The sequence below is a fragment of the Camellia sinensis genome, chromosome 10 (genome assembly GCF_055761805.1).
Source record: "Camellia sinensis isolate YWXY chromosome 10, ASM5576180v1, whole genome shotgun sequence".
NCBI classification, from domain to species: Eukaryota; Viridiplantae; Streptophyta; class Magnoliopsida; order Ericales; family Theaceae; genus Camellia; species Camellia sinensis.
Window position 1 is genome coordinate 180767288 of NC_138970.1, and position 26465 is coordinate 180793752.

At 33.9% G+C, this 26465-nt stretch overlaps 2 protein-coding genes and 2 long non-coding RNA genes across 5 annotated transcripts; 1 reads left to right on the forward strand and 3 right to left on the reverse strand.

Annotated features, from left to right (window-relative positions):
- The first annotated feature begins 919 nt into the window (after window positions 1–919).
- Window positions 920–19173, forward strand: LOC114321241 (uncharacterized). Of its 2 annotated transcripts, XR_014343018.1 has the most exons (4): window positions 920–1892; window positions 9522–9631; window positions 14163–14407; window positions 17047–19173. It is a non-coding gene; the product is annotated as an uncharacterized LOC114321241 (long non-coding RNA). The 2 variants fall into 2 exon arrangements; XR_003650208.2 differs by lacking the exon at window positions 17047–19173 and having other exon boundaries at window positions 14163–14746.
- On the reverse strand, window positions 2352–4568 carry LOC114321240 (protein LAZY 1). The gene is made up of 3 exons (XM_082893275.1): window positions 3879–4568; window positions 2939–3221; window positions 2352–2626 (listed from the first exon to the last, which is right to left on the reverse strand). The coding sequence occupies exons 1-3, from the start codon at window positions 4566–4568 to the stop codon at window positions 2607–2609; spliced, it is 993 nt and encodes a 330-aa protein (XP_082749401.1). The 3' UTR covers window positions 2352–2606.
- LOC145801460 (uncharacterized) lies at window positions 7864–9512 on the reverse strand. The gene is made up of 3 exons (XR_014343019.1): window positions 8840–9512; window positions 8695–8755; window positions 7864–7928 (listed from the first exon to the last, which is right to left on the reverse strand). It is a non-coding gene; the product is annotated as an uncharacterized LOC145801460 (long non-coding RNA).
- A 5751-nt stretch (window positions 19174–24924) lies between the features above and the next one.
- LOC114321233 (uncharacterized) lies at window positions 24925–26046 on the reverse strand. Its single transcript, XM_028268417.2, has one exon. It carries the CDS (start codon window positions 25774–25776, stop codon window positions 25087–25089), a length of 690 nt encoding a protein of 229 aa, XP_028124218.2. The 5' UTR covers window positions 25777–26046; the 3' UTR covers window positions 24925–25086.
- Between the last annotated feature and the right edge of the window lie 419 nt (window positions 26047–26465).

A 26465-nucleotide genomic window follows, 5' to 3' on the forward strand; every position in this document is an offset into this window, starting at 1 on the left:
AATTTTAATTGTCAATTTAATTATTCAATTTGATTTAATTCTTGTTTAGTCATAATATCCATCAATTTTTTTAATCAAAATTAATTTAGGAATCTAGCAATTAAATTAGTTTAATTTCTCATTTGTCCCTATGAATCGATACTTGGACTTGCTATTATTCTAAAAGAATTTGGTATAGTTTAGTGTTTATTTTTTGTGTGTAAAACAAGCTTTTTGATTTTTTGAATTTTTGGCTATTTTAGTCCGGGATTAAAAAGCCTTATTTAGGAAGGATTTTTTGATTTTTTTTTTTAATTTTTTGTGAGAAAAAGAATGTAATAATTATGGGTTGAATGTAATTTTTATCTTATTGGACTAAATTATTTTTTTATTTTTTTTTGTGTTTGGTTATTTTAGCCAAAAAAGTCAAATCTTAACTCTCCAAACGAGCTCTTTATACATTAGTTTCAAAAGTAAGAGAGTATTGTGTTATTTTTGAAATTATAGAGGAGGCACCTGTAATTAAGATAAATCTTAAGAGAGGTTAGTGTAATTCATCCTAATTATTTTATATAATACATATGAGAAAAAATTAGAAATAATATATATGTAACTAATAAAATTATAAGCTCATTAAGGCGAACTTCTATTCTATGATAAGTTTTTCCAATCCCGATCCCACCAAACCAGTTTTATTAGAATTGGGATTGTGGAAGACCTGTCAGATCGTTTATTTATTTATTTTTTTTGGTAATGCTAGGATACTAAATTTTCTACTAAATAAATGATGTCTCATATGGGTGTGGGGTTTGCAATTTTATGGGCCCACACCCATGTAACATTTGGCCATTTATTTAGTAAAAAATTTGGTTCTTCTAGCATAATTATTATTATTATTATTATTATTATTATTATTTTTTTTTTTTTTTGCATCCGCAGGCATGGCCCGCATGACTTTTCACTTTTCGAAAACTTGTAAAGCACAATTTGCAAAGCACTTTTATGAAGGCGGGTTCTAAAATTTGAACCAAAAGAATGAGAAATGAAGAACCAAATCACAGTTTGGTAAATGCGATCGCTGTGGTGGAGAGTTCTCTCAAGCCTTCGATCACAAGTCTCGTTTGCAAAAAATATATTCACCAGGCAAGCTTCAATGGTTAAGAAAATGTGTTGTGTTGTTGTGTGTTCGATTGTTTGCGTCAATGAAATCTCTTCACTGCCTTAGTATTGCTTTGTACCTTCCGTTTAGTAGCCTAGAAAACTGAAGAAATCGAAGGAAAATTATTTTCGAACCTCATGCTTGCTTTTGTTTCTGTTTTTGATAGCTCAATTTCGATCACTAGCCTCGTTTGCAAAAATATTCATCAGGCAAGCATCATGATTAAGAAAATGTGTTCTCCACTGCATTAGTATTGCTTTATACCTTCCGTTTGGTAGCCTAGAAGCCTGAGGAAATCAAAGGAAAATTGCTTTTGAATCTCATGGTTGCTTTTGCGTCTGTTTTTGAGATTTGCACTACTATTCACTAGGCAAGCTTGATGCATAGGAAAATGTGGTGTGTGAGTTCGTTTGTATTAACGAAATTTCTTGTCTGCCTTAGTATTGTTTTATAGCAGTATGGTAGCCTAGAAACTGAGGAAGCCAAAGGAAATTTGTTTTTGAATCTCGTGCTTGCTTTTGTTTCTGTTTTTGATAGCTCAATTTCAATCATTAGCCTCGTTTGCAAAAAATATTCACCAGGAAAGCTTCGCGCATATGTAAATATTCAGGTCAACAGCTAAAGCATTTGTTACCTTGTCATATCAATTTGCCTTCTTGGTTTAATTTGTGCTAATTGTGGGGGGAAAAAAGGAAGGAGAAAGGAAGATTGCTTAGCTAGAAGCAATCCAAAACTTCAGCACTGTTTCCATAAGGTAATTTGTCTTGTCAAAGAAGAATCCAATTTTACAGATCAGTTGCTATATTATGGAAGATTCCGTTGTATCTTTCCAATTGTCTTTCTATAATGTTCATCTTCCTAGAAATGAAATAACTACTAATTCTTTTGGAAATCAAGGATGACACCAACATTATCAAACATTACACTAAGAATACCTGAATCATGTCCACTAACATAGCAATAGACTTCAGTCAATATTGCTTACTCACTGGAAGATTCCGTTGTATCTTTCCAATTGTTTTTCTATAACGTTTCATCTTCTTAGAAATGAAATAACTAAGAATTCATTTGGAAATCAAGGATGACGCCAACATTATCAAACATATCAGTAACTATATCATGGAAGATTCTGTTGTATCTTTCCAATTGTTGTTATAGAATGTTTCATCTTCTTAGAAATGAAATAACTATGAATTCATTTGGAAATCAAGGATGACACCAACATTATCAAACATTACATTAAGAATAACTGAATCATGTCCACTAACATAGCTAGACCTCAATCAATATTGATTATTCACTGGAATTAAGAGGGGGCCCTCTTTTATTCTTTTGTCCTTCTCAATCTTAATAGAAAATAACCACCCGGATATTACTGGCAACAATTGCCCACGATGAGAACCTTAATACACTACTTACTGTTTAATGCCAATATATCATAACCGCACTTTAAGAGTGCTTCTTCCTTCTATAGCTCCAGCACGAAGTCTGCAGTGCAAATAATAGAATTGAATCAGATTAATAACCAAAATAGTTGCACAACTCGAATAATTAAATCCATAATACATGAGGCCAGTTAGAAGGAGATCATTATATCTGACAAAACCCATAAACTAGGTCTTTCCTTTGTCCTTATCAAGAATAGAAGTTGAAGGATGTACAACTTCATCAGTCCAAAAGTGATAGTGTAAATGCCAACTTCTGTGGGCTCAGAATTTAGTCTCTATAACCAAATTATAATCACCATGAAGTCTGGAGCATAAAATAGATTTTGGGAAAGGTAGATATATGTGTACTTACAGTCTGCATCTGTATTGATCCAGTTTTCGCTGTTCCCATTTGAATTGCTTCCACTGATTGTGAGTTGTGATGGGTTTGAGTGTCTCTTGAAGCATCGTATGCTCTCTTTTGAAAGGGCTGTATGGGGAAATATTATGATATCTTCCCCTGGGTGCGTATAATCTCCGTTATAGTACCCCTCCTCATAGGTGATGTTCTTCGGTTCATTCTTATGGGGCTTATCTGATTTCCATGCAGAAGTTGAGTTTTCAGGATAGACTTTCTCGTGGAACAAGTGGAGGATCTACATGCAGCCAATTGTAAAATTAAAAAACTGAATGCAGAATTCAAAAGTATGTTTAGGAATTTGAGTTTACATATAATTATGCATAAAACTCTTATATTATGTATGAAATTCTATGTGTCACATTGTAAGTACTATTTTACCCTGAAAATAAAAGGAGGATATTAAAAATTAGCCATACTTTGCCATGTTCTCATGTCCTTGGACATGGGAATTAGACAAATTTGAAGCTTAAGCACATGCTCAAAAGCCAACAACTGTACCTGAGTTCTTGTAATATAGCATTTTGAGTACCTTTAATACTAATAGTGTGATCAAAACAAGTCAACCGGTATCGTACTGAGCATGTTAGATACCACATTTCTATTTCTCGTATCAGAACAATTCATGTTCCTAGGACCGTAGGATTAGAGATATTCAGTTATAAGCACATATTAGGACTTGAAGTGTATCCAGAGGAATGGAGGAACCATCTTGCAATGTTAATGATTGGATGGTGCGAATCATCTGATTGGTTTGATCACACTTCACAGTATGTTCTTTGTAAGCAAATCACAGATGATGTTGCAATGATCCCAACAAAACTATGTCAGGAGTTGCAGTGCTCCATATATCCCATCTAGAAGATCTATCATTCAGTACTAGAAGTAGACATACCTTATGCAGTTTCGTCTCCATTGAAGCAGAGATAACATTTCCCCCAGTCACTGTGGTGGAGGTCCGAGAGGAATCATGGACCATTCTTTTCTTCAGTATCTTTTTCATGAGACGTATAGCAGATTTATTTGTTTCCTTGTCTGCCTTCTTTTCTCCGCTCTTGCATTTAGTGACAGAATTTTCCTCTGTCATTTTTGTCCTCTGAAACAGCTCCCCAAGCGATGTTCGATGTTCCTTCTTTGTTTCTGGCAACTCAATTACTGACCCAAGCAGATAGCCCTGGAGTGGACAGATTGTTGTTCTGTTCCCACTGGTCTCTGTGCCTTCCAATGTCTTGCCACAAAGTGTAATGGTGCTAACATGACTGTTTCTCCCAGATGAGTCATTGCAACCATCTTGTTTACCTTGAACTCCTAGCACCTTCTCCAACTCATCATTAATCAGCTTCAAATCATGCTCTGTTACTTCTGTTTCTTTTTCACTTATGTTCTCAACAGAGATGGCGAATGTTGGTGTTGATGATGGGTCAGCCATGACTGTGTCTGAACCAAGAGTACCAATGGTAAAGAAGCCATGGAAGAGCTGAGAAATCGCAGCCGATGGCTCTTCTTCCAAGTCATCTTCTTCTATGGCAAATGATTTTTGAAGATGGTTGTATTTCTGTGATTTGCCTATGTTAGAATTTCCCATCTTTACCTTCACCTACTCCACTACACACTCCACTTCACCTACCTCCACTTCACCACACACTCCACTTCACCTAACCCACTATCACCTCCACTACACCTACTACCACATTTTCTTCTATATATAGATTGTATAGGAATTGTAATATATCAATCTACATCTATACAATCAATCTTGTAATACATCAAGATATCCATCAATAATACAATTTATTCTCTTTCTCTCTCTATCAATATTACTAACATGGTATCAGAGCAAGGTTAACAACCTACTCATTTTGCTTCACCGGCGGGCGGCAGCCTCGCCTTGGCCGCCCGCCGGACCTCTACCTATTCCATCTCTAAACAGTATTTTCGCTACATATAGATTTCCATCTCTAAACAGTACACTTGCTGCACATGCTCCTCCATTTACTCCCTGACTAAGAAATTCCTTATCAGTGTCCAAATAGCCGCTATGTATGGCTGCTTCTAACTGATCTTCTTCGTCTCAAGTGCTTTCACAATGTTCTTTCCCAGATTTTCAGCAACATAATCTGCTACCTTCTCAGAAACTCCACTTCCTTGAAAAGTGTTACCCGAGAAAAGCTGAGGAGACGTGGGGACATCCAATTTTCAGTTGTTGATAACCTGTCTGTTGCTTCTTCACCAGTAAGCCCCATGGATGCATCTGGTTCAAATCTTTCTGGAAAGGATAAACATCCAGAAGCTACTGGAATGGGCTTATTCTCTCCAAATTTGTTGGAATCACTTGGCAAGTCTGGTACACCACCCTTTTTATGCCCAGGATCTCAAGAACCTTCAATGGGCTCATCCCTTTTTTCTCCCTATTATTGTTGGTGCCCTCCTATGGCATCAATTTTTCAATACACTCCACAACTGCCTATGTCATTCACTGAATCACTATCTTTACCTCCACTTTCTTCTTTACTACCAGCTACAAGGTCTTCTAGTGTGTTGACACCAATATCACCTCTTAATGTGTCTGATCTCCCCCCTCTGGATTTTCCTACTTTGCTGCCTGAGCCACTGGTCAGGTTGCCACTATCTAGATCAAGTTCACCCCAGATCCTACCATTCACACCTCTAATGTGTGACCCTATTGTTCATATTCCAGTCATTGATGTTTGTTCCTCAGGCCAGTCTATCCCAGTTGGTGGTCTTGCTTACTATGTCACTGCACCATCAAGCTTGGCAGACATGGCAGCCAATCCCTTTCATGCTCTCTTCTATTTAGAGTTCATGCTGTCAGCCTGTGCACTGTTCTCAAAAAACTTGGATTGAGGTTTCTGGATCTTCTGCTAAAGATGTGGCCAAGCAACTTAAGGAGCAACAATTTTTCTGTTGATTTTTCTGCATTACCACACCTACCATTCGAGTTTGCACAACACCCATATTTTATTCATCTCAGGGATCAACCCCGATCACACTGTTACAAAAAAAAAAAAAAAAAAAAAAAAAAAAAAAAAAAAAAAAAAAAAACAAACAAACAAACAAACAAAACAACCACATCCACTGGCAGATTTTTTCTTCTCTACTCTGCAGCCGGTCTCTTCTTCTTGCCTCCGTCCTGGGCGGCCCTTGACGGTGCTGCCTCCGTGTTTCCCACTCCACTGGGCATGATCACTACTCCCTGCTCCTCCACTGCAGCATATGGTGGACCTCCAAATCGGAACATCACGGTGGCCTTCCGCTTCAACTCCTTGTTTTCTGCCTTTAGCACACTGATCTCTGCTCGCGCATCCTTATACATGCGTTGGAGCAGAGCCAGCTGGGAGTTTAAATGCTGCACCTCATTTGTTCTACTCTGCAGCCGGTTCGACAAATTTGTGACCGCCGTCATGCTTTCCACACATGCCTTCAAAGTATACTGATTGGCCTCCACATCCGACAGCCCTGCCATTCTTTGCTCCACAGACCGCATCGGAAAGTTCAACGGAGTATAACCAGCGGTGTTTGGTTGAGGTTCACTGGCCACCGCACCAGTTCTCTCTCCTGTGGACTCGTTGAGGTCGGGAAAGAGGGTGAGCAGCCCGCGGGAAGACGAAGCCATTTTTTCTGGGCAACAGAGTGTTATAGAGAGTGTTACAGAGTTTCTTCTCAGCAAAACCTCTCTTTCTAAGCAGAATGAAGAATTTTTCAGAGATTTCTCTCAGTTTTTCTGTCTCAGTTTCTGCCTCCTCCGCTTCGGTTTATAAAGACCATGACACAGAGGCAGCCACGCGCATCGCGCGCCTTTTGACGCCGACAACCTGGCACGCCTTTTCATGGCACGCCTTTTCATGGCACACCTTTTGATGAGTTGGGCACGCCTTTTGATGGCACGCCTTTTGACAAAATTGGGCACACCTTTTGAGGGTGCCACTTTTACAAGGGTCCGACAAGACTCTATAAACTGTCCCGACATTTGATACCGGTTAGCTTTTTCAAGGGTCCGACAAGACTCTGTAAACTGTCCCGACATTGATTCCGGTTAGCTCCTTTATGGGTCCGACAAGACTCTGTAAACTGTCCCGACATTTGATTCCGGTTAGCTTTTTCAAGGGTCCGACAAGACTCTGTAAACTGTCCCGACATTGATTCCGGTTAGTTTCTACAAGGGTCCGACAAGACTCTGTAAACTGTCCCGACATTGATTCCGGTTAGTTTCTACAAGGGTCCAGCAAGACTCCGTAAACTGTCACAACAACTGTCACAACATTGTCTGCTACAACGGTCCGACATGACCCCATAAACTGTCTTCTACAACGGTCCGACATGACCCCATAAACTGTCTTCTACATCGGTTTGACACCCCCATACAGTGTCCTCTACAACGTTATGACACCACCATACAGTGTCCCCTACAACGTTATGACACCCCATACAGTGTCTTCACCAACGGTCTGACACGACCATACAGTGTCTCCTATCCTTTTTTATTTTTATGTATTTTCTTGTTTTGTCACTCTCTCCAAACTCAAGTTGGTTAGTTTCTCTCCTCCTTGAGTTTGCGGGGGGCTGTTAGAATTTCCCATCTTTACCTTCACCTACTCCACTACACACTCCACTTTCCCATCTTTACCTTCACCTACTCCACTACACACTCCACTTCACCTACCTCCACTTCACCACACACTCCACTTCACCTAACCCACTATCACCTCCACTACACCTACTACCACATTTTCTTCTATATATAGATTGTATAGGAATTGTAATATATCAATCTACATCTATACAATCAATCTTGTAATACATCAAGATATCCATCAATAATACAATTTATTCTCTTTCTCTCTCTATCAATATTACTAACAGCCTAAGGTCTTAGTACCATAGTTTGCCTTCATGTCGTACTGCTGCTCATCCAGTGATGGCTTCTCTGAAAGACAATTAGAAGAATTCCATGACTGAAGAAATGTTAAATAATTGGGATAAAGTTGAAGATGACTACCATTGGCATAAATATGATTAGGCGTGCACATGGGTTGCTTTGGTTCTAGTTAGCCTTAAACTCAGAACAAAACCAATCATGATCAGTCCCAGGTTTTTGGGTGCAGGACAGAACCAATCATGCACTGGAACCAAAACCAAACCAAGCCAACCCGACTTAGCATCAGGTTTGTTTGGGTCGGAACCGTAGTTCCACTATACTAAAACAAGTGAATCAATTAGCAATAAATGATTAGAATAAACAAATCTTAAACATTTTAACGTAACACAGACATAGAGCAACAAAGTACTGTTTCAAAATTTAATATTGTTTACAAAATATTGTTCGGAGACAATTGCCAAGAATAGAGAAATCACCCGCAGCGGCTCAGCTTGTAGTAGTGTAGTGGATGAAGGTAGGAAATGAAAGATTAGATTAGACGTTACTATTCTTTTATATATGAAATGATCAGGTGCAATCAAGTCCACCTTAGTATTTGCAATAGACCAATTACATAAAGACATGTCAACGACATTAGAATTTTATGCAATATATATAGATTTGGATCTTGGATTGCTTCAGTTTAAGCGTGGCTTAAACAGCACCCCAACCCATTCATGTCGGGTTGATGATTTTAAGACCTAGAGCCGAACCAATATATTGAAAAAGCCAAACCAACTCAACTCATAGAGGTCGGATTAGAAACATGACTTACCGATGGCAAAATCCTTGAGTGCTTCACTAGGCCTTAACTTGCGATGCATCCAACCAAGTAACTGCAATCAAGATATGCAAATATGAAGTCATAAAATACTGGAAACAGTTTTTGTCTTCCAAAGTTCAACAGAAATTGGTGTTACCTTCATTTTTGTGATCTTTCTTCAAAGAACTTGATTTAGATTACTCTGGCAGTGAGGAGGAAGTGAGAGAAGGTGCTCTTTTCAGAATGTGTGGTGTGACTATTTGATATGTGTCTTGGAAGCCTCTATAAGTGCCTGAGATTGAGGCAGGTAGAGAGAAACATAGAGAAAGTTACAAGATTTGGGTTGGCTATTTTGTGTAGACCAAATCATGTGGCCAATGGGAAGTGGGTTCAAGACCCCACAAGCTGAAGATTCTATCTGCCAGTGCACTTGCATTAATTCTTATAGTTATGCCATTGGCCTTCCCAATGTGTCATGTTTATGCACATGCATTTCTGCATGGCATTACAATGGAATTTCCATTCTCAGTATTCTAATCAGAACTACCCACATGAGCAGATGGAGTCTAGAGAATATTTTGTTGGACCCTAATCAATTCAAAGATAATATGACAAAGAAGATCTTTTTTCCATTAGGGACCCAAAAAGTTCAATCCTAGTGCTTTATGGTAGGGCCACCTGTCAGAGGAAAGTTCTAACTAAAAGGAACCTCATCTATTTTTCTTTTTTCTTTTATTTTTTTCCCTTTAATTTTTAGTGTTAAAAAGTACTGTTAGCTGACACAGTGTTGCATTTGTGTTAGTCTTTAGTTCTTCTCACAGATTACTATATCTTTGCAGCTAAACTATGACAGCAACAATACTTTTGCATGTGTTTCTATTTGCAGCCAACTTATGTATTATTGGGTTTTTCACAGACCATGCTCTGATTGGATTTGGTGATATTTCAGGTTTGACCAACTCTGACATCATAACTGAACACTTTAAGCTGTGTTGCATTCTGTGGTGCTTTCATTACAATATATTAGCTGCACGTAACAACCCAACCCCAATAAGCAATAACCTCGTTTTCTGCTCATGATTGGTGAAAATATGTTATTAGGCATTACCATCAATGTTTAGTATTGCCACTAAACTACCATATGTTTTCTTTTGGCTTGGATCGATGACCTTGCCACATGTGATCAGGTCATCTTCTTTTATTGCCTGTCAGTCATATTGTCATGAATGTAAGCTTTTTCATAAAAGAGGCCCCTTCGGGTACAGGTTTATTGCATTTTAAGGAACTGGGTGCAACCCACAAACAACTTTATTGTTGTGGGTGTGTCTCGAATTCGACCTGGATGATGCTTATAACCAGTTGATGACTTGCATGGATTATTAATGATAGGCCGACCCAATATTTGTAGTTGGGTCTATTTTGACTTGGTTTGCTATTTTCAAATCCTTGCATATATTAGGCTATTTCAGGGTTCTAGGATTTGTGATGATCTTGTGAGTTTTCAATAGAGGGTTGAGAGAGAGAGAGAGAGCTGGCTCATTGTAATCTCCACGGTCATAGTTAAATTCTGCCATCATTCTACGCCCTTGGACGTAGGCTTATTATTGAATCCTGTAAATCCTCATGTGCTTGTGTATTTGGTTTGCTTTAGTTTTTCTCATCTTCGCCTTTGCCATAACATCTACATATAAGAGTAGCTGAGGAAATATGCATTCACATTTTTTTACTTAAATCTATTTTGTAAGCTCTCTAAATCCAAACCCAGTACTTTTCAGTGTTTTGAATTTTTTGATATTGAGGCCCCATTTGGGGACCTTGGTTTAGCCAAAAAATTACTACAAGTTGTTACATCACTCTCGTTACTTTTTTGTACATATTTTCGTAGAAGCCAAAAATTCAACTAAAATAGCAAATTCCCAAATGGGGCCTGAATAGCTCCCAAATCCAAAATTTGACCTATGGATGTGAATGAGCTGTTACTTGCCTCTTGACCTATAAAGACAACTCTTTCATGTTTTGACATTGTTAAAAAAGCAAGACCTAGTGCACGAGGCTCCCGCTAAAGCGGGGTCTGGGAAGGGCAAAATATATACAACTTTACTCCCATTTCTAGAGAGGTTGTTTCCATGATTTGAACCTGCACTACCTAACAGCAAGCCATGCCATTGTACCAAGCTGCCTTTTAAAAGTTACACCAGTATAGCCTCCATTAGATGAAGGTCTTGGAGAGAAAGAATGGGTACAGACCTAACCTTGTAGTATTATTTGCATAAAGTGGTTGTTCTTAGGTTCGAACTCACAACCTTTGGTTCCACTAAATAATGTCCGTTTACAATCTTGACTATCTTATTGCAAGTAAGGCCACATTTGTTTGTTGGGATAAGGAGGTGGATTAGGGTGTGGGGCTCAGCTGCTCCCTCGTCTTCTCCTCTTGTTCCCCAATCCCTTCCAATCCCTTGTTTGGTTGGCTTGGTCAAAGTTGGGTGAATTAGTAGTCATACTGGATTAGTTTTCCTCCAAAATGAGGGATAACTAATCCCACTTCAGCTTTGGATAATTGATCCCTACTACCTATGGAATATCTGCCAACCTCCATCTAATAGCCAAAAAAATATACTTGCCCCCAAAATAAAAAAATAGCCAAAAAAAAAAATTTCAAACCTTACTTCCTCCTGTATCCTACCCTAATCAGTATAGTACAGTAATCCCATGATATATATTAATGCCATGGTGTATTCATTTGCCATCATCCCCTCTAATCCCATGCCATGAAACGAATGTGGCCTAAAATTAACAAACATAATTGATGATGCCATGACAAGGACAATAATTAGTGCCAAATAATTGATTGGTCATTGGATATGGTTGATTTTATCTCCACCAGTAGGAAATTTTATTTTTCTGGTTGATTAGGTAACCGTAAACATCATCTTTTTTAAAATTGTTTTTATTGATTAATGTCCCTTTAACAATCTATTTTATGGAATAAAGACACAAATTTCTTTTATTGATGCTATAATTGGTATCATGTTCACTATCTCTACACCACTAGGAAATCTCATGTTCCTTGTTCATTAAAAATAATCCCATAATAACAATAGGTAGATCTAAACAAGTTGACACATCCTTTGATACTCCATACATACTAACGATAATAACAGGTATTGTTTCTCTTAGGAGAACATATTAAATCAGGCTTTGGAAAAAGCCTAGATTAAGGCCTAGTTTGGAAAGACTAAATAAGTGCACTTTTTGACTTTTTTTGTATTATGTGTAGAAAAAGTAGAGAGGAGATGTTGATTGATGTGACCCAAAAAAGATAAAAAGATGAAATAAGTGCACTTTTTCCTTTGTAGCCAAACTTGGCCTAAGTATTCGTACTACTTATGTCATTATGAATATTTATTGAAGGTGAACTAGTGGTTGGTGGACTTAGGAGAGAAGACAGAAGAAAATAGTAAAAAGAAGATTTGAGGAAAGCATGCATAGGTGTCTTTCAGGAAGCATAGCATATTAATTTATGAATCAAAAGGTTCACATAAATGGGTTAGATTGGAATGGGTGTTGATTAAGCCTTTCCAAAGCTGATGGACCAAGTTACTGTTAACTGAGTTGGAAAAAATCTTGATTGTTATCCTACTAGGCAATTTATATGTAGTTCCAAATGTTACACGGTCTTGGATAGAACTCAACCTCCAAAGCTAGCTTTAGAGGTGAGGGTGCCCTCACGCTTATATGCTTAACATTACTTTAGTACTCGGGCAATGTGGGACTTTGCTTCACAACAAAAAGCCTTGATGGTGATCCTACCAGTTAATTTCTTTTCATATATCGGCAAAGGCAATGCATTATAGTTAAACTGATCAGGAGGTTACCTTAATAAAAATAAATAAGCTATATATTTAATTAATCATATTTCAAGCAAACAAATGGTCGTCTGATGCGGAAGCATTGGCTAGTTTATGGTAGACTCAGCTCACTATTAATAGAGCGGCATGCATTTTATTTCAATGATATAGAAATGTTGTTTCAGAATTTGAACTGATTTAAATAGGCATTGTATCTCCTTAATGCTTATCTGCATTGCTACCTGTAAGGGTGTGTTTGTTTGGACGGACTGGATAAGGGAGATTGTAATCCATCGGACTGTTAGTCCCGGGATACATTGTCCCCGGACTATTTGGTTAGACTGGATTTGTATCCTATGTTTGTTTAGTCATGGGATTAGATGTCTGGATTGGACTATTTTTAATGAATCCAATGTTCGGTTAGACGGACTGGATAAGGATAAATGTTCAAAAGATTATTTTATCCTTGTAATTTATAATTTTTATTTAATATATAATCTTAAATTTATAATCTATAATTTATAATTTAACAACACTAAAAAAATTTAATTTATAAGGCCATAATTTTTAATTTATTATTTTCAATTAAATTTAATTTTTAATTTATAATTTATATTTTTTATTTAATATATAATTTTAAATTAACGACAATAAAAAAATAATTTTATTTAATATATAAATTAAATTTTCAACAACACTAAAAAAAATTAATTTATAAGGCCATAATTTATAATTTATTATTTTTAAATAAATTTAATTTATAATTTATAATTTTTATTTAATATATAATTTTAAATTAACAACACTAAAAAAATAATTTTAGAGAAATATGTAAATTTAATTTTTTAACAACACTAAAAAAAATTAATTTATAAGGCCATAATTTTTAATTTATTATTTTTAATTAAATTTAATTTATAATTTATAATTTAATTTTTTTATTTAATATATAATTTTAAATTAACAACACTAAAAAAATAATTTATAAATGTTCAAAAGATTATTTTACCCTTTCTAATTGTTTACTAAGTAATAGCATGGAGGGTAAAATGGACATTTCACCAAATAATTCTATGGGATACCAATCCCATGGTTTCTATCCCACACCCCCCCATGGGATAGAATAGTCTCATATTGGTGGGACTAATAGTCGGGGGACTATTAGTCCGGAGCAAAATTTTGCAAACAAACAATGGACTATTAGTCCGGTGGGACTAATAGTCCAATCTCACACCCTTATCTCTCAAAACAAATATGCTCTAAGAAGATTTGTATCCCATTTCACAACTCTAGGTGATTCATTGTAGGAATACGGTGAAGGTATTTGATATTAGATCCTAAAACCTGGGATTTGGCACCATTGCTATAGATTACTGATAAAACTGCCATGATGTTTGTAGGTGACTACAATTTTTCCTTCTGATTCTGTTGTGTTGTGCATGTGCTTTATCTTTTCGTGAAATTAGAACCCTGTCAATTTTTTTGCTCATTTTTATTGCTGTGCTATGCAACACCCCATGTTAATCTAGCCTTTTGTATGGTTGCACTTGTATTCCTATCTTATTCTAGCCTCTCTCTCTCTCCTTTGTTTGTATTTTTTTTTCATGACCATATGCCACAATGTCATTGCAGGGCTAATACAAACGAGCTTTTGAACATCAACAACATTATGGAAACTATGAGAATTCGTTTGCCAAGTTGCCAACTTATGAATTGGATGGAAATGATTAATGACAGACATGGGCAGTTGAAAACTGCAGAGGCCCCTGGATGCGTATGTCATCCTGTTTTTCAGAAGGCAACAATGAACTAAAGTTCAAATTGAGGACAACATCCTACTAATAACATGAGTGGACCATTCCACGAGACATCTGAAGGTATTTATAACTTCATCTATATGCTATGCTCCCTTTATTCTCTTTGAAGTCCAACAGGGCATCTCTCAGGGCACTAGAAATGAATTTAAAAGAGTAATTTGACAAGAGGGTTCACACCACACCATAAAGTGAGAATTATCTAAAAGTTATGTACTAAAAAGTTAGCTTTAGAGTAATCGTACGATCTATATTTTTTCTTTAAATGTTCCAACATATTTAATGCTTGGTTGGTGGTATAAAGTCATGCTTTGGAGTTTGGATCTCTATTATCAGAATTTTGTGATTCGTAATTTTTGCAAAATCAATACGAATTTATTTTGGAAGTGAATCTCTAGTTAATCGCACGATTCATAATCGATTCACGATTCGATTCACTTTTTATAATTCATGCAATTTTTGAAATTATTGTGTCCGGTATATTTTTGACTTTTTTTTTTTTCATCTTTTTAATGAAAATGACATAATACAACTTTTGATAGCGTTTAATACAAAAATAACCAACATATATATATGATTTGTTGTTATTTTGATGATCATGGAGTTTTTAATAGAATCCAATTACATTCAGTCAGACCCAATGTATTTTTAACATTTTTTCTCATTTTTTTTCCCTTTAAAAAAACAATATCTTCTAAAGATGTTTAAGATTAAAGTTACACTATGAATTATCTATTGCTATTTTATTAAATTGAATATAATTGAATATTATATGTGTGAGATCAGTTATAACTTTTAAAACGTTTTAGGTTTTAAAATAAAAGATAATAAATAATTCTTTTTTATTATTTGCTCACTGTTACTTAGAAAAGTACGTATGCTTATTGTTCAAATATCAATATCGTTGTTAATTATTGTTACTTTAGAAATCTATTTGGTTATTATCTTTGAAAGAAAATATGTGGGTAAGTATATTACTTGAATTGGAAACGGTTTGGATCAGATGCTTGAATTACGAGTCTCGTCTGAAAAATTTTCCGTCAATTAAGAAGCTACCAGAGTTTCTCAATGTTGCATTCACACTCCAAATCCCTAGGGGTTTTACAATGGTGACCTAAGAATCCCTAGATTTTACAATGGTGACCTAAGAGGGAAGAACAAAGAGAAAAATTCTGCAAAGATTTTTTGGGTAAAATCTCACAACAATAATACGTATATCTTCTCTATATCAGATATATGATATATATCTCTGCAGATAGAAATGGAATTGTAGGTTCCCACAACAACTCAAATACTTCATTAGATAATTCCTTAATTATCTTATTTATTAAATAGTGTGAATTATCTACAATCCATGTGGATGCTCCATGGGTTATGGGTCGGGTCAAATCTGACCCAATTTTCAATAATCTTTATTAAGAATGGTTGATAAGAAATATCTAAAAAAGAAAAAGGTAAGATGGTGATTTTACACAAGAATCTTTGTTAACTTCTTATCTATTAAACTACGTGATTATCAGTTAAAATAACATTTTTATAGATTTAAGTTTAAATATTTTATTTTCATAAAATATATTTAATATCTAAATATGTAGATATATGTTTTTAAGTAATTTAAAAAAAGTGATCGAATCTTTACGATTCACGATTCGATTCGATTCGATTCGGTATGAGGCCATTTCAATTCCCGATACGAATTTAGATTTGACAACTGTGGTTTGGACATAGAATTTTGTTGAACTAAGATGATATCCAGTTCTTATAAATAAAGACCTTTGTTAAAATGTCATTTTTGTATAACATATATATAGATACGGCAAAGGGGTCTTGCAATTGGTGGATGGGTCAGCACCGATTATTTGACACATGGAGTGGCCATTGTGGGTCATTTGTCAGAAAGTGATTGACTCAAATGCCATCTCAGCTTAAAAGTGCAGTGGTGTGAGGTTGGCGTACATGCTTCTCTTTAAGTATCACAATAAAATGATCTCTTAGCAGGCATATCAGGTGTCATCAAAAGGAGGCATGTAGATGGTGTCAAACATACTCTTCATTTATCAATTTAGAATCACTTGGTTGGATTTTTGGCGATGGTGTTGATTGATTCTCGACCATTCTATATAAGGTTAACCTTGACTTGCCTCCTTCTCTAGTGGATGCCAGTTAGTGATGGCTTGACACCTCAAGATTGTATGGTGTGTAGGGATGGTGTTGTCATATGGTTTAGACAGTAGCAAATTAGACAATGACCATAGTCTATCCACGCGCTCCTCTAGGTAGGGACGGAACTAGGAGAAGATTATGGGGGTCATGACCCCCTTATTTCTATGAATATTATTATTTGTTATAGAACTTTAAATATATATATATATATATATATCATTTTATATATAAACCAATATAAAAAAATGTCATTCTTCTTCCGTTTTGAATTCTTTCTATTTTACATAAATTTTTTTTTTTTTTCATCTTATTAGAAATTACTTCTATGGTATTTAATTTTATATATATATATATATATATAATTTATATATCATATATACATACATGTGTGCTTTGTATATATGGTGAAAAAAATTATTTCTCTTTTGGTCCCTCCAGTAATAAAATTTTGGTTCCGTCTCTGCTTGTAGGCAAACTTGCTCATTAGATGATCCATGTCAAATTAGGCAATGATAGTAACTTCTGATTTGTATTTCCAGACCCGAGGCTTTGATGATCTGAGCAGTTGATTCTTCCTTGGGGGAAAAAAGAACTACATACTTCAGATTGTTTCAGAAGAGAAATGAACAAAATGAGCCATGACCAATGTTGGACAAGTTTTCTATTCTTCTTCTTCCTTTTCACAGTTCTATTTTTGCAGAAATAGAACTGTTTTTTTTTTTTTTTTTAAAACTCAATACAACCTCTTACAAGTTATAGATTAGACACCTATGGGATCCCCACCTAGTTAGATTGGATACCCAAACTTGGGGGTAATGAGATGCACCACTTCTCATTACCGAGCAAAAAGCAAGAGCCTTTGTTTTGCTTAGAGACCTAGAGGTTACAACCCCAAATGTTACCAACTAAACTACACCCTTGGGTTTAAAACCTGTTTGTGTTTGTGCATTATCCAAAAGTATTCAGGATCAATTTTCGTCAGTGCAAAACATAACTTACCTTACTGGGCTCTTTCTCTTTGTCTATTTTTTATGGAGTGCTATAATTTCACATGATCTAGGGGCCTAACCCTATGCCTGGTAGGGTTATTACACCAGGATCCTCCAGGTTGTTTGCCCGGACAGTTCCAAAACCAGCCAGGTGATGAATGGTACTGAATGGAATAAGAAAAATATCACTGTCCCGTTGTATTAGAGAGGGTCTAGTTGAACTACCTGGTCTGACATTTCATAATCTCAGAGAGGGGCGGAGCGAGGATTCCTTCGTTGTGGGAGCCAGAATGAAGTTATGGGAAATTTGTCGGACAAATAGTGAGTTGAGTCGGGTTTTAATAGATTAAATAATTATTGAAATATTATTTAATATAGGCTAATTAACATAAAAAATAATAATATAGGAGATTAGAAATTTGACCTAATAATAGATTATTTAAACTTTGGCTTCAACATTTAACAAGTTTTAAAATGTGTTTAAATTTTGTTTGTTTGAGCTAAGTATTAAATTGTTCAAGCCTGATTGCATCAAATTTGGATTAAAAAAAAAAGGGTTGACCACTAGATTGATATGAAATACAAGGCTGTTTTAGCTTTAGTTCGTTGTTTTGTCAAGCACTAACAACTTATCATATAATCTAAGATAGCTTGCTTGATAGTCAATCTAGTAGTTGGTCCCTATTAGGTTAGGACTCAGTAATTAGAACAAATTTGCAATGGATTAGTTATTATTGGATTTTTGACTAATGCAGATTAGTAAATTAGAACAAATTTTGTCTTATTCAATTATTTTTAGCACATCACTTCATTTGTCTTATTTAAATTTTCTTAGCACATCACTTCAGTTGGATTAGTGGACAAGAGATTATCATACTAACCCAGTATTTGATTGGGGAAGTGGAAACAAAGGTGAGCTGTCAAAGCCCAAGAATTCTTATCTAAGACCTAATGATCCAATAGGTTCTCTGTATTTATTTATTTATTTTTCTTATTTTAATTATTAAATTATTTGAAAATTTTAAAATAAATGAATTTCAATTATGATTCAATTGTTAGGAGTATATTAAAACAGGAAGTCAACATAGAAAACCCTATGCTACTGAGGTAAGACGATCCAATATCAATGTATTTCAAGAAATAGAAGATGAATGAAAAATTCAAAAATGGCGAGCCAGGCTTGACCCTTGGTCATGTTTGTTTATGGGCGGCAATGATAGAGACCCCTAGTGGGGGTCACCCCTACGACCCCGACTGGCATTTCATTGGTTAGCCCCTTTTTTTTTTTTTTTTTTTTTTTTTTTTCAATCACCAACCCCCATGTGGGGGTGGAGTAGAAAGGAGGTCTGGGGCATTTTCCGTTTATGGGCAATAAGATTGGATTAATACTGTGCAGGTCTCACTTGAATCATGTTTGGTTGTAAAATAATGACATGAAACATATGAATTCCTCGAATAGGGTTAGCATTCTCAGGGTGGCATTGCTAATCCTATATAATAGGATTGTAAGTTGAAACACTATTGTAATTTTATTTTATAAAAACAATAAAGTCACTTTTAAGGTAATGGGAATTTTTGCTTAATAACATTTAATTTCAACAAACTAAAACAAAACAAACATGAACACACATGTACTCGTTTGAATACCAAACATGAAGGTAGTGTTTACATTTTTTGTTTATGTTTATAAAAATTTTGTAAATTAAGTTTTATTTATTTTTAGAAAAACATAAATTACAAATGCATTTGGTTTAAATAAAATGTTTAAAAAATTTTAAAAACATAAATTAAAAAATATGTTTGTTCATGCTAAAATATTTATATTTATTTTTATTATTTATGACAATGGGATCACACACATTATAATTGAAAAAAAAAATTAACTGGAAAAAAAATATTTGAAAAAAATTTAATTGGGAAAAAAAATATTTGAAAAAAAAATTAGTTGAAAAAAAATTAAAAAAAAAATTTAATTGAAAAAATGAAAAAAATAATCAAAAAAATTTAATTGCGAAAAAAAAAATTTGAAAAAAAATTATTTGAAAATTGAAAACGTAAGCTCATTTTTTGAGTTTACGTTTTTTTCTCAAATTTATAAACTGAGACAATCATTTATAAACTAAAAAAATTATCAAATAAGTTTTTATGACAGTTTTTTAAATTTTTATAAATATAAACTGAAAATGGAATAATTACCAAACAAGTTTGAACTAAATAACTTGTCCATGTCATGTACGATTTTCACCTTTATAGTAAGAGTTTGTTAAGTGGCCCTTTCACCATTTCATGCTATAGCGGGAAATTGATGTGGTTAGGCACAAAGAGAACTAAATGAATGGAGAGAGAGGAGAGTAAATAAATAAACATCTCTTCCGTTTGCATAAGGATAGTGCATTCAATTTCTACATATTGTCTGTCTGTATGTCCGTCTTGGTAAAGACAAATGAAAATGAATCCAACCTTATAGATAAAGGTTCCAAATGAACAGCACAATCAATGAGATGATCTTATATCTGGATTAGGCAAATATAATAGACAAAGTTATTTTAAAAATGATCTGGCCTAGTTGCTTAAATCTAACATGGAATTCGCAGACTTCAACTTTGGCAAATTTGGTATGATTGAAAGAGATGTTAATTTTGATTGTTTTTTCATTCGGCCTGTATCTTGGTGGGGAATTAGCCAAATTTGAATCTTGAACCAGCTGGCTCTGCCCGAATGAGACTTGGGTTTGTCTTGGGCCTACGGTTTGTAACTTGATCTTTTGGTTGGTCGGGTGTGTTGGCTTGTGAGAGGTTGATCGTCAGCCTATCCACCAGCCTGACCGCAAACTTGGTAGAAAATATGATAAAAAAGAAAAAAAAAAATGAAGGAAAAAAAATAATCCAAAAAAGCAAAAAATATAGCCTTGATTCTCGATCTATTGGCTGGTGAGAAATAGATCGAGCATATTGGAGTCAAATCCATTGGAAAAGGTTAGGCTTAAGGTTTTAGCCCGTGACCCATATCTAGCGTGGCAGAAAAAAGTTAGTTGTGCTTAGCCTGCAAATGTGTTTGGGCATAATTTTTATGTCACTATCCGATGTTAACCTTTAATTTTAGGAGGAAATACCTATACGTTTTAATTGGTAAATTTATTATTTAATAAGTTTTATAAAAATTAATGATATTTTTATTAAATATTATTAAAAAATATCACTAATTGTTAATTTTTATTGATAATTTAAAATTTTTGTTAAAAAAAATATCATTAATTATAAATTTTAATGATGGTTTAAAAAAATCGTCACAAAAAAAGCATTATTAATTTTTAAATTTTAACAACAGTTTGAAAAATTCATTACAGAAAAACGTCATTAATTATAAGTTTTAACAATAATTTATAAAAATTGTACCAAAAAAAGTTACTAATTGTCAATTATTAGCGACATATGTCAAAAATTGTTACAAAACATTATTTAGCGACGATTTTATTAAGATTTATTTTTAATAAGACTTGATGAGAATTAAATTTAACTATTAGGACCTATTGATAGTTTATTATTAATTTTTTAATGGTTTATTTTAAATCTCCAACTTAATGGTTTGTTCTAAATAACAAACCTTTTAATTTAAAAAAATCAAAAATAAAAAAATTATTTGATTTAGCTAAAACAAATAATTTCTTTATAAAAAAAATGTGACAATTAATGAACACAACAGTTCTTCTAGATTTAAAAATGGAAAAAAGAAGGGTGATTTATACCATTAATTTATGTAGTTTAAGTGAAGTGTTACTTTAGTTATTGTTTTTTCAATATGAATAATTTAGTTTTTACTTTTTCAATTTTGTTGTAATGCCGTTTTTTTATCATTTACTATTAGAATTTAAAATAGAAATAGATCTTGTGTAAAAGTAAAAGGATCAAAGTGAAATTGAAAACAAATTATAGGGATCATTGGAGTAATATATTCATTATACCGGTGATTTTCATAGTTTGTTTTGAACTATACTTTGATTTTTTTAATTTTGCATTCAAATTGAAATTAGGAGGATCAAAGTGACATGTCACTTAAATTATAGGGTTTACTCGTGTAATTTACCCTCTTTTTTGGGGAAAATTATTAAAAAAACAATTGCCCATCCTTTGATACGCGATCAGACTTAGTTTTGAAATTTCTTTCTCACGATCAAACTGTTTTAGGTTTCACAAATCTCATGAAAATGTGAGTTGAGCATGCTTTGAACCATTTACCGCATAATAACACTATAGAAACATATGAATCTTCCAATCAGTATTAATAGATTTGGCAATTAAATTGCTTCTGTCATATTACAAATGCAATAGGGATATAATCAATATTTACACATAGGGACATTAATTTGCATTTGCAAATGAGGAGTGCCAGAATCTCTTGAGGACCACATATGGACATGGATATTGCCTTTCACCCCCTAAACAAGTTGTTAGGTTTTGGGGATTTTGTCTCAAGTTTATTCTCTTGATCTGAATTGTTTGTATTGTAGGATTCATTGAACATGTACGGACAATAATTTATACTTGCAAAATTATAATGGAGAGAATCACAATCTCTTAGGTCTTGTTTGTTTCACTGTATATAAAATAGAAGATATAATATGATGTGGGATATAATCAGGATATATAATGAATATGATATATGTATTGGATAATAGATTCTCAAAATTATGTTTGTTGACTTGATATATAAGATTAGATATATATTATCTATGTTTGTTTTATAAAATATATTGTAAGATATAAACAAATAATTTCCAAGATTGCCCTCATAATATATTTTAAATACCCATATTGCCCTTATGTCCATCAAAACTAGATTGTTCAGTTTAGGAAAAACTAATGTAAATCAACAAATTAAAAATTCATATTATTTTTTATTTGAACAAATTAAATGTTCATATTAAATTCAATAATTTTACTAAAAAAAAAAACTAATATTCTTTCTAAAAAATTCTATCTTACAAAAATAATCATCATTGAATAAAAAAAAGAACATCTTCATTCATTAATTTATCGTGCATTATCATTCTTATAAAATAATCCAAGCCATTATAATTAAAAATAACTATCATTCATTTTAAACAAATGATAACATTTTTTTACAATAGACAACTTAATATATTAAGCATCATGATTGTCACCATATATCATATGTTATATATGCATATCCACAAGCTTACTTACAACCCCAACTATTACAACAAAATTAGGTACAAAATCCATTTTTGGGTTTAGAAAGTTTTTGGCCCTCTTGTCTATGATTAAAAAGTTTAGATTGAGCAAAATTAGTGGAAGGATCACAAATGGTTTACATAAAAATCATACAAACGAAACTCAAAACCAGAAAATCTGAAAAAAGGGAGCAAAGTAGAGGGACATGATGATTATCACCGAAAAGAAGTTTTGTTAATGGAAATTGGTCACAAAATCGAGTAGATCTATACTTGCAAAACCAGAGTTTTTTTCTCTGTTTGATGTATGAGCTGCATATGTTTTCTTGAGCCTTAGTCTGTGTATATATTAGATAGACAAGACGGTAAATTAGATTTTTAAATCATATCCCAACTCAGGAGATATAATATAATGGGGTGATGATGGTATTGTATATTTTCTAATTTTGAGGGATACACAATCCCATGGTATATTATATCTTCTTTAAATTTTTTTTGTAAACATGGGATATGTGAACCTCACAAGATATAATATCCAATCCTAACCTTTATATCCTGAAATCAAATAGGGCCTTAGAGATTACATACGGAAAAGTATCCTTTCACCCCCGAAACAAAGGAATCTGGGTTTGTGAATTTTGTTCCGAGTTTATTTTAATAATTCGAATTGTTTATATTGTAAAGTTTGTCAAATATATTATTTTTTAAAAAAATAATTAAGTTAATTAATTTGTTCTTAAATGTCTACTTAATCTAAATTTTTTAATAAATAATAAATTTTACAATATAAACAATTTAAATTATCAAAATTGGCCTTGACAAGCCCTACCGAGTAGGGGTGAGCATGGTCCGGATTGGACCGGATTGGGACAAAACCAGAACCAATCCGTTATCTACGGTTCCTGAAAAATCGGAACCAATCCGATCCGTTTAAATCTTGGAACCAATCCGAACCAATCCATTTCAACACGGATTGGATCGGTTTAGGACCACGGATTCACATAATTAAATAACAAAAAATATATATATATATATATATAATACTTTAATTTTATAAAAATATAAACATAGCGCAATATTAGTTCTACAATAGCAACATATTTTTTTATAATAGCGACATAATGTTCTAGAATTTAAACAATCATAAAAAAACTAGTTTCATCATAAGTATTTAGATCATTACAAATTAAAACTAAAAACTAAAAAACAAAAGTAATAAAAGAAGATATTATACGGGGTTTAGGTTTGAGTTTAGATTTTATATAGAATAAGAGAAGATACTATAGGGGAGAATGTATAATAAAAATATAGACTATTTGTATACGGTCCGGATCGGTTCCAATCTGGAACCGTGAGGTTCAATCCGGAACCAATCCGTGGACGACGGATTTTTAATTCTTCAATCCGGAACCGAACCACGAATTCGAAAAACCAATCCAAACCTATCGGATTGGACTGGACTGGACTGGATCGGATTATGAATTTTACAGATTTCTTGCTCAGCCCTACTACCGAGCTATACACAACAACCATCCGCCTTCCCAATAGCGTGAGTAATACCAAGGAGAAGTTATTCCATCTTCATATGACATGGCCAAGTGACACATTGGATTGTTTATGATTGTTGCGAATAATTTAATTCTGCAACAATATATGCTCAAAAAAATATTTTAAAAAAATATAAATAAATAATCTATCTTACTCTTTAAGGCTGAAGTCATTTTCACTTCGTGTTATTTCATTTGAATCAATTACTAATTTATTTTAATTTATTCAAATCCCATTATATCAACAAAATAAAACTGCTGACCACACTAATAACTGGTGCAGGTCATACTCAACTGGGCTAGAATACGTAAATGAATCAAAACAAATCAAAAATAAACATTTGATTATTACATTGATAATCTAAAATTTAACACCAATAATGACTAGCATTGACCAATTTAAGTTTTATTTGATTTGTTAATTTTTAACTAATTTAACACTCAAATTTGTTGACCATAACATTACTATTTAAAATTAAACTTGATCATAAAAGCATTATTGAAAACAAATTCATTTGTACAATATATAAACACATTTTGCAGGAAAATATCCAGACTAGAAAATAGCCGGGAAAATAACTTCCCATCGGTGAACGCCATCAGCTCAAGCACCAATAAAATGAGTTTAAAAAAAAAAAGAGAGGGTAAAAAGAAAAAAAAAAAACAAACAGAGACAGTGAGAAGACAAAATGATCAACGTACGAACCATTGAAATATTATACTATATAATAATATAGATATAGATGATATTTAACAATTAATATTCATATATTCGAGCTCGAATATAACCCAACCCAACAACACCAAATATTACTAAAGCTTTTTTCTTTCTTTCTCGAAAAATTCAAAAGACTAAACATTCGGACTCCAAAGACTCCACAAACGGGAATTCAATATCCCCACCACGTCCGGCAGCACCTTCCTCACCAAACCCTTGTGGTTGTTGTTCTCCGCCACACTCCGCCGCATCACCGCCGCATCTTCCGGCGCCGCCACCACCTCCTCCTCCTCCTCCTCCTCCTCTTCTTCTCCACCTTTTTCCGGCACCACCTCCATTACTTCCGGCAGAACCACCTCTCTCTTCACCTCCCTACTTTCATTCCCACGGCGCCCCATTTTCTCTTTCCTCTTCCCCCTGCCGTTCTTCTCTCTCTTCTCGCCGCTAGCCAAGTGTTCTTCAAATGCTTCAATGGCTTGGTGAATGAGTTCGCGATTAGGCGAAGAGTCCCACCTGAACCAGTAGCTCGTATAGCAATCAAAACAATCGCAATCGAAGATCGGAGGCTTATGGGTATTCGATTTCTTGTTGCTTTTCTTCTTTTCTTCGAGAATTGAAGATGGGTTTGATGACTTGATAGACCTTGTTATCATGTAGGCAAACACTTCTCGGTCTTGTACAGAGAGAATCGAAACCAGAGCTAGAATCGCAGTTGGTAAGAGCTTGAGTACTGAGAGAGCATCTCTGTTTGCAGTATAAAAGCACATAGATGATGATGATGAAGAAGGTGATGGGTATACCTTACCTTTGTTTCTCATCTTCATGTTCTTGCGATGGATGGCGATTTGGGGAAAGTTTTTGGTGAGTTTCTCTGTAACTGAGAGAGAGGCAATGAGGAGAGAGAGAGGGGGAGAGAGGATAGGTTTGTTTTTCTTAATGAGCACGGAAGGGCGGAGAGGTCACTGTATCTTAGTTTTTAGGGTAGACTTGATTTGCTCCACGCGCTGAGTTGGAAAGTGTAAAATAGGCTGATTGGGCTAATTCGTCTGCCTTGTATTTTGAGGTAGCGTAATGTTAGAAATTTAAAAAATTTTATTAAATAATGTGGGTTTTATATTTGTGGGAAATATTTAGGTTAAGTTTGGCAAGTTGAAAAAAAATTAAAAGATTTTTCTTAAAAAGTTAAAAAGTTATTACTATTCACAAAAAGTTAAAAATTATGGCTGTATAACTTTCAATCTTTATTTTTCACCTATATACTAATTTATACAATTTTTTAATACACATTTTTTCATAAAAAGTCAAAAAGTTAACTCAAGTATCTATATTTTTTTCTTCAATTTTTTGGTCTAAAAAGACAAAAAGTGTACTTATTTAAAACACTCCAAACAACCACTAGTAATAAAAAATTTCAATTTTTTAGAATTTTTAGCATTTTTCTTTGAAGTAATCCTCACAATTTTTCATTCGAGCTTATTACACTTTCAATAATGATTGAGACTTTCTTTTTTTG

Coding starts and splice junctions, on each gene's coding strand:
- LOC114321240 (XM_082893275.1), bottom strand. CDS start 4,568: ATGGGAAATTCTAACATAGGCAAATCACAGAAATACAACCATCTTCAA. Junction 3,222..3,878: donor TGGAGACGAAACTGCATAAG/GTATGTCTACTT, acceptor GGCTGCATGTAG/ATCCTCCACTTGTTCCACGA. Junction 2,627..2,938: donor GATCAATACAGATGCAGACT/GTAAGTACACAT, acceptor TTTGCACTGCAG/ACTTCGTGCTGGAGCTATAG.
- LOC114321233 (XM_028268417.2), bottom strand. CDS start 25,776: ATGAAGATGAGAAACAAAGGTAAGGTATACCCATCACCTTCTTCATCA.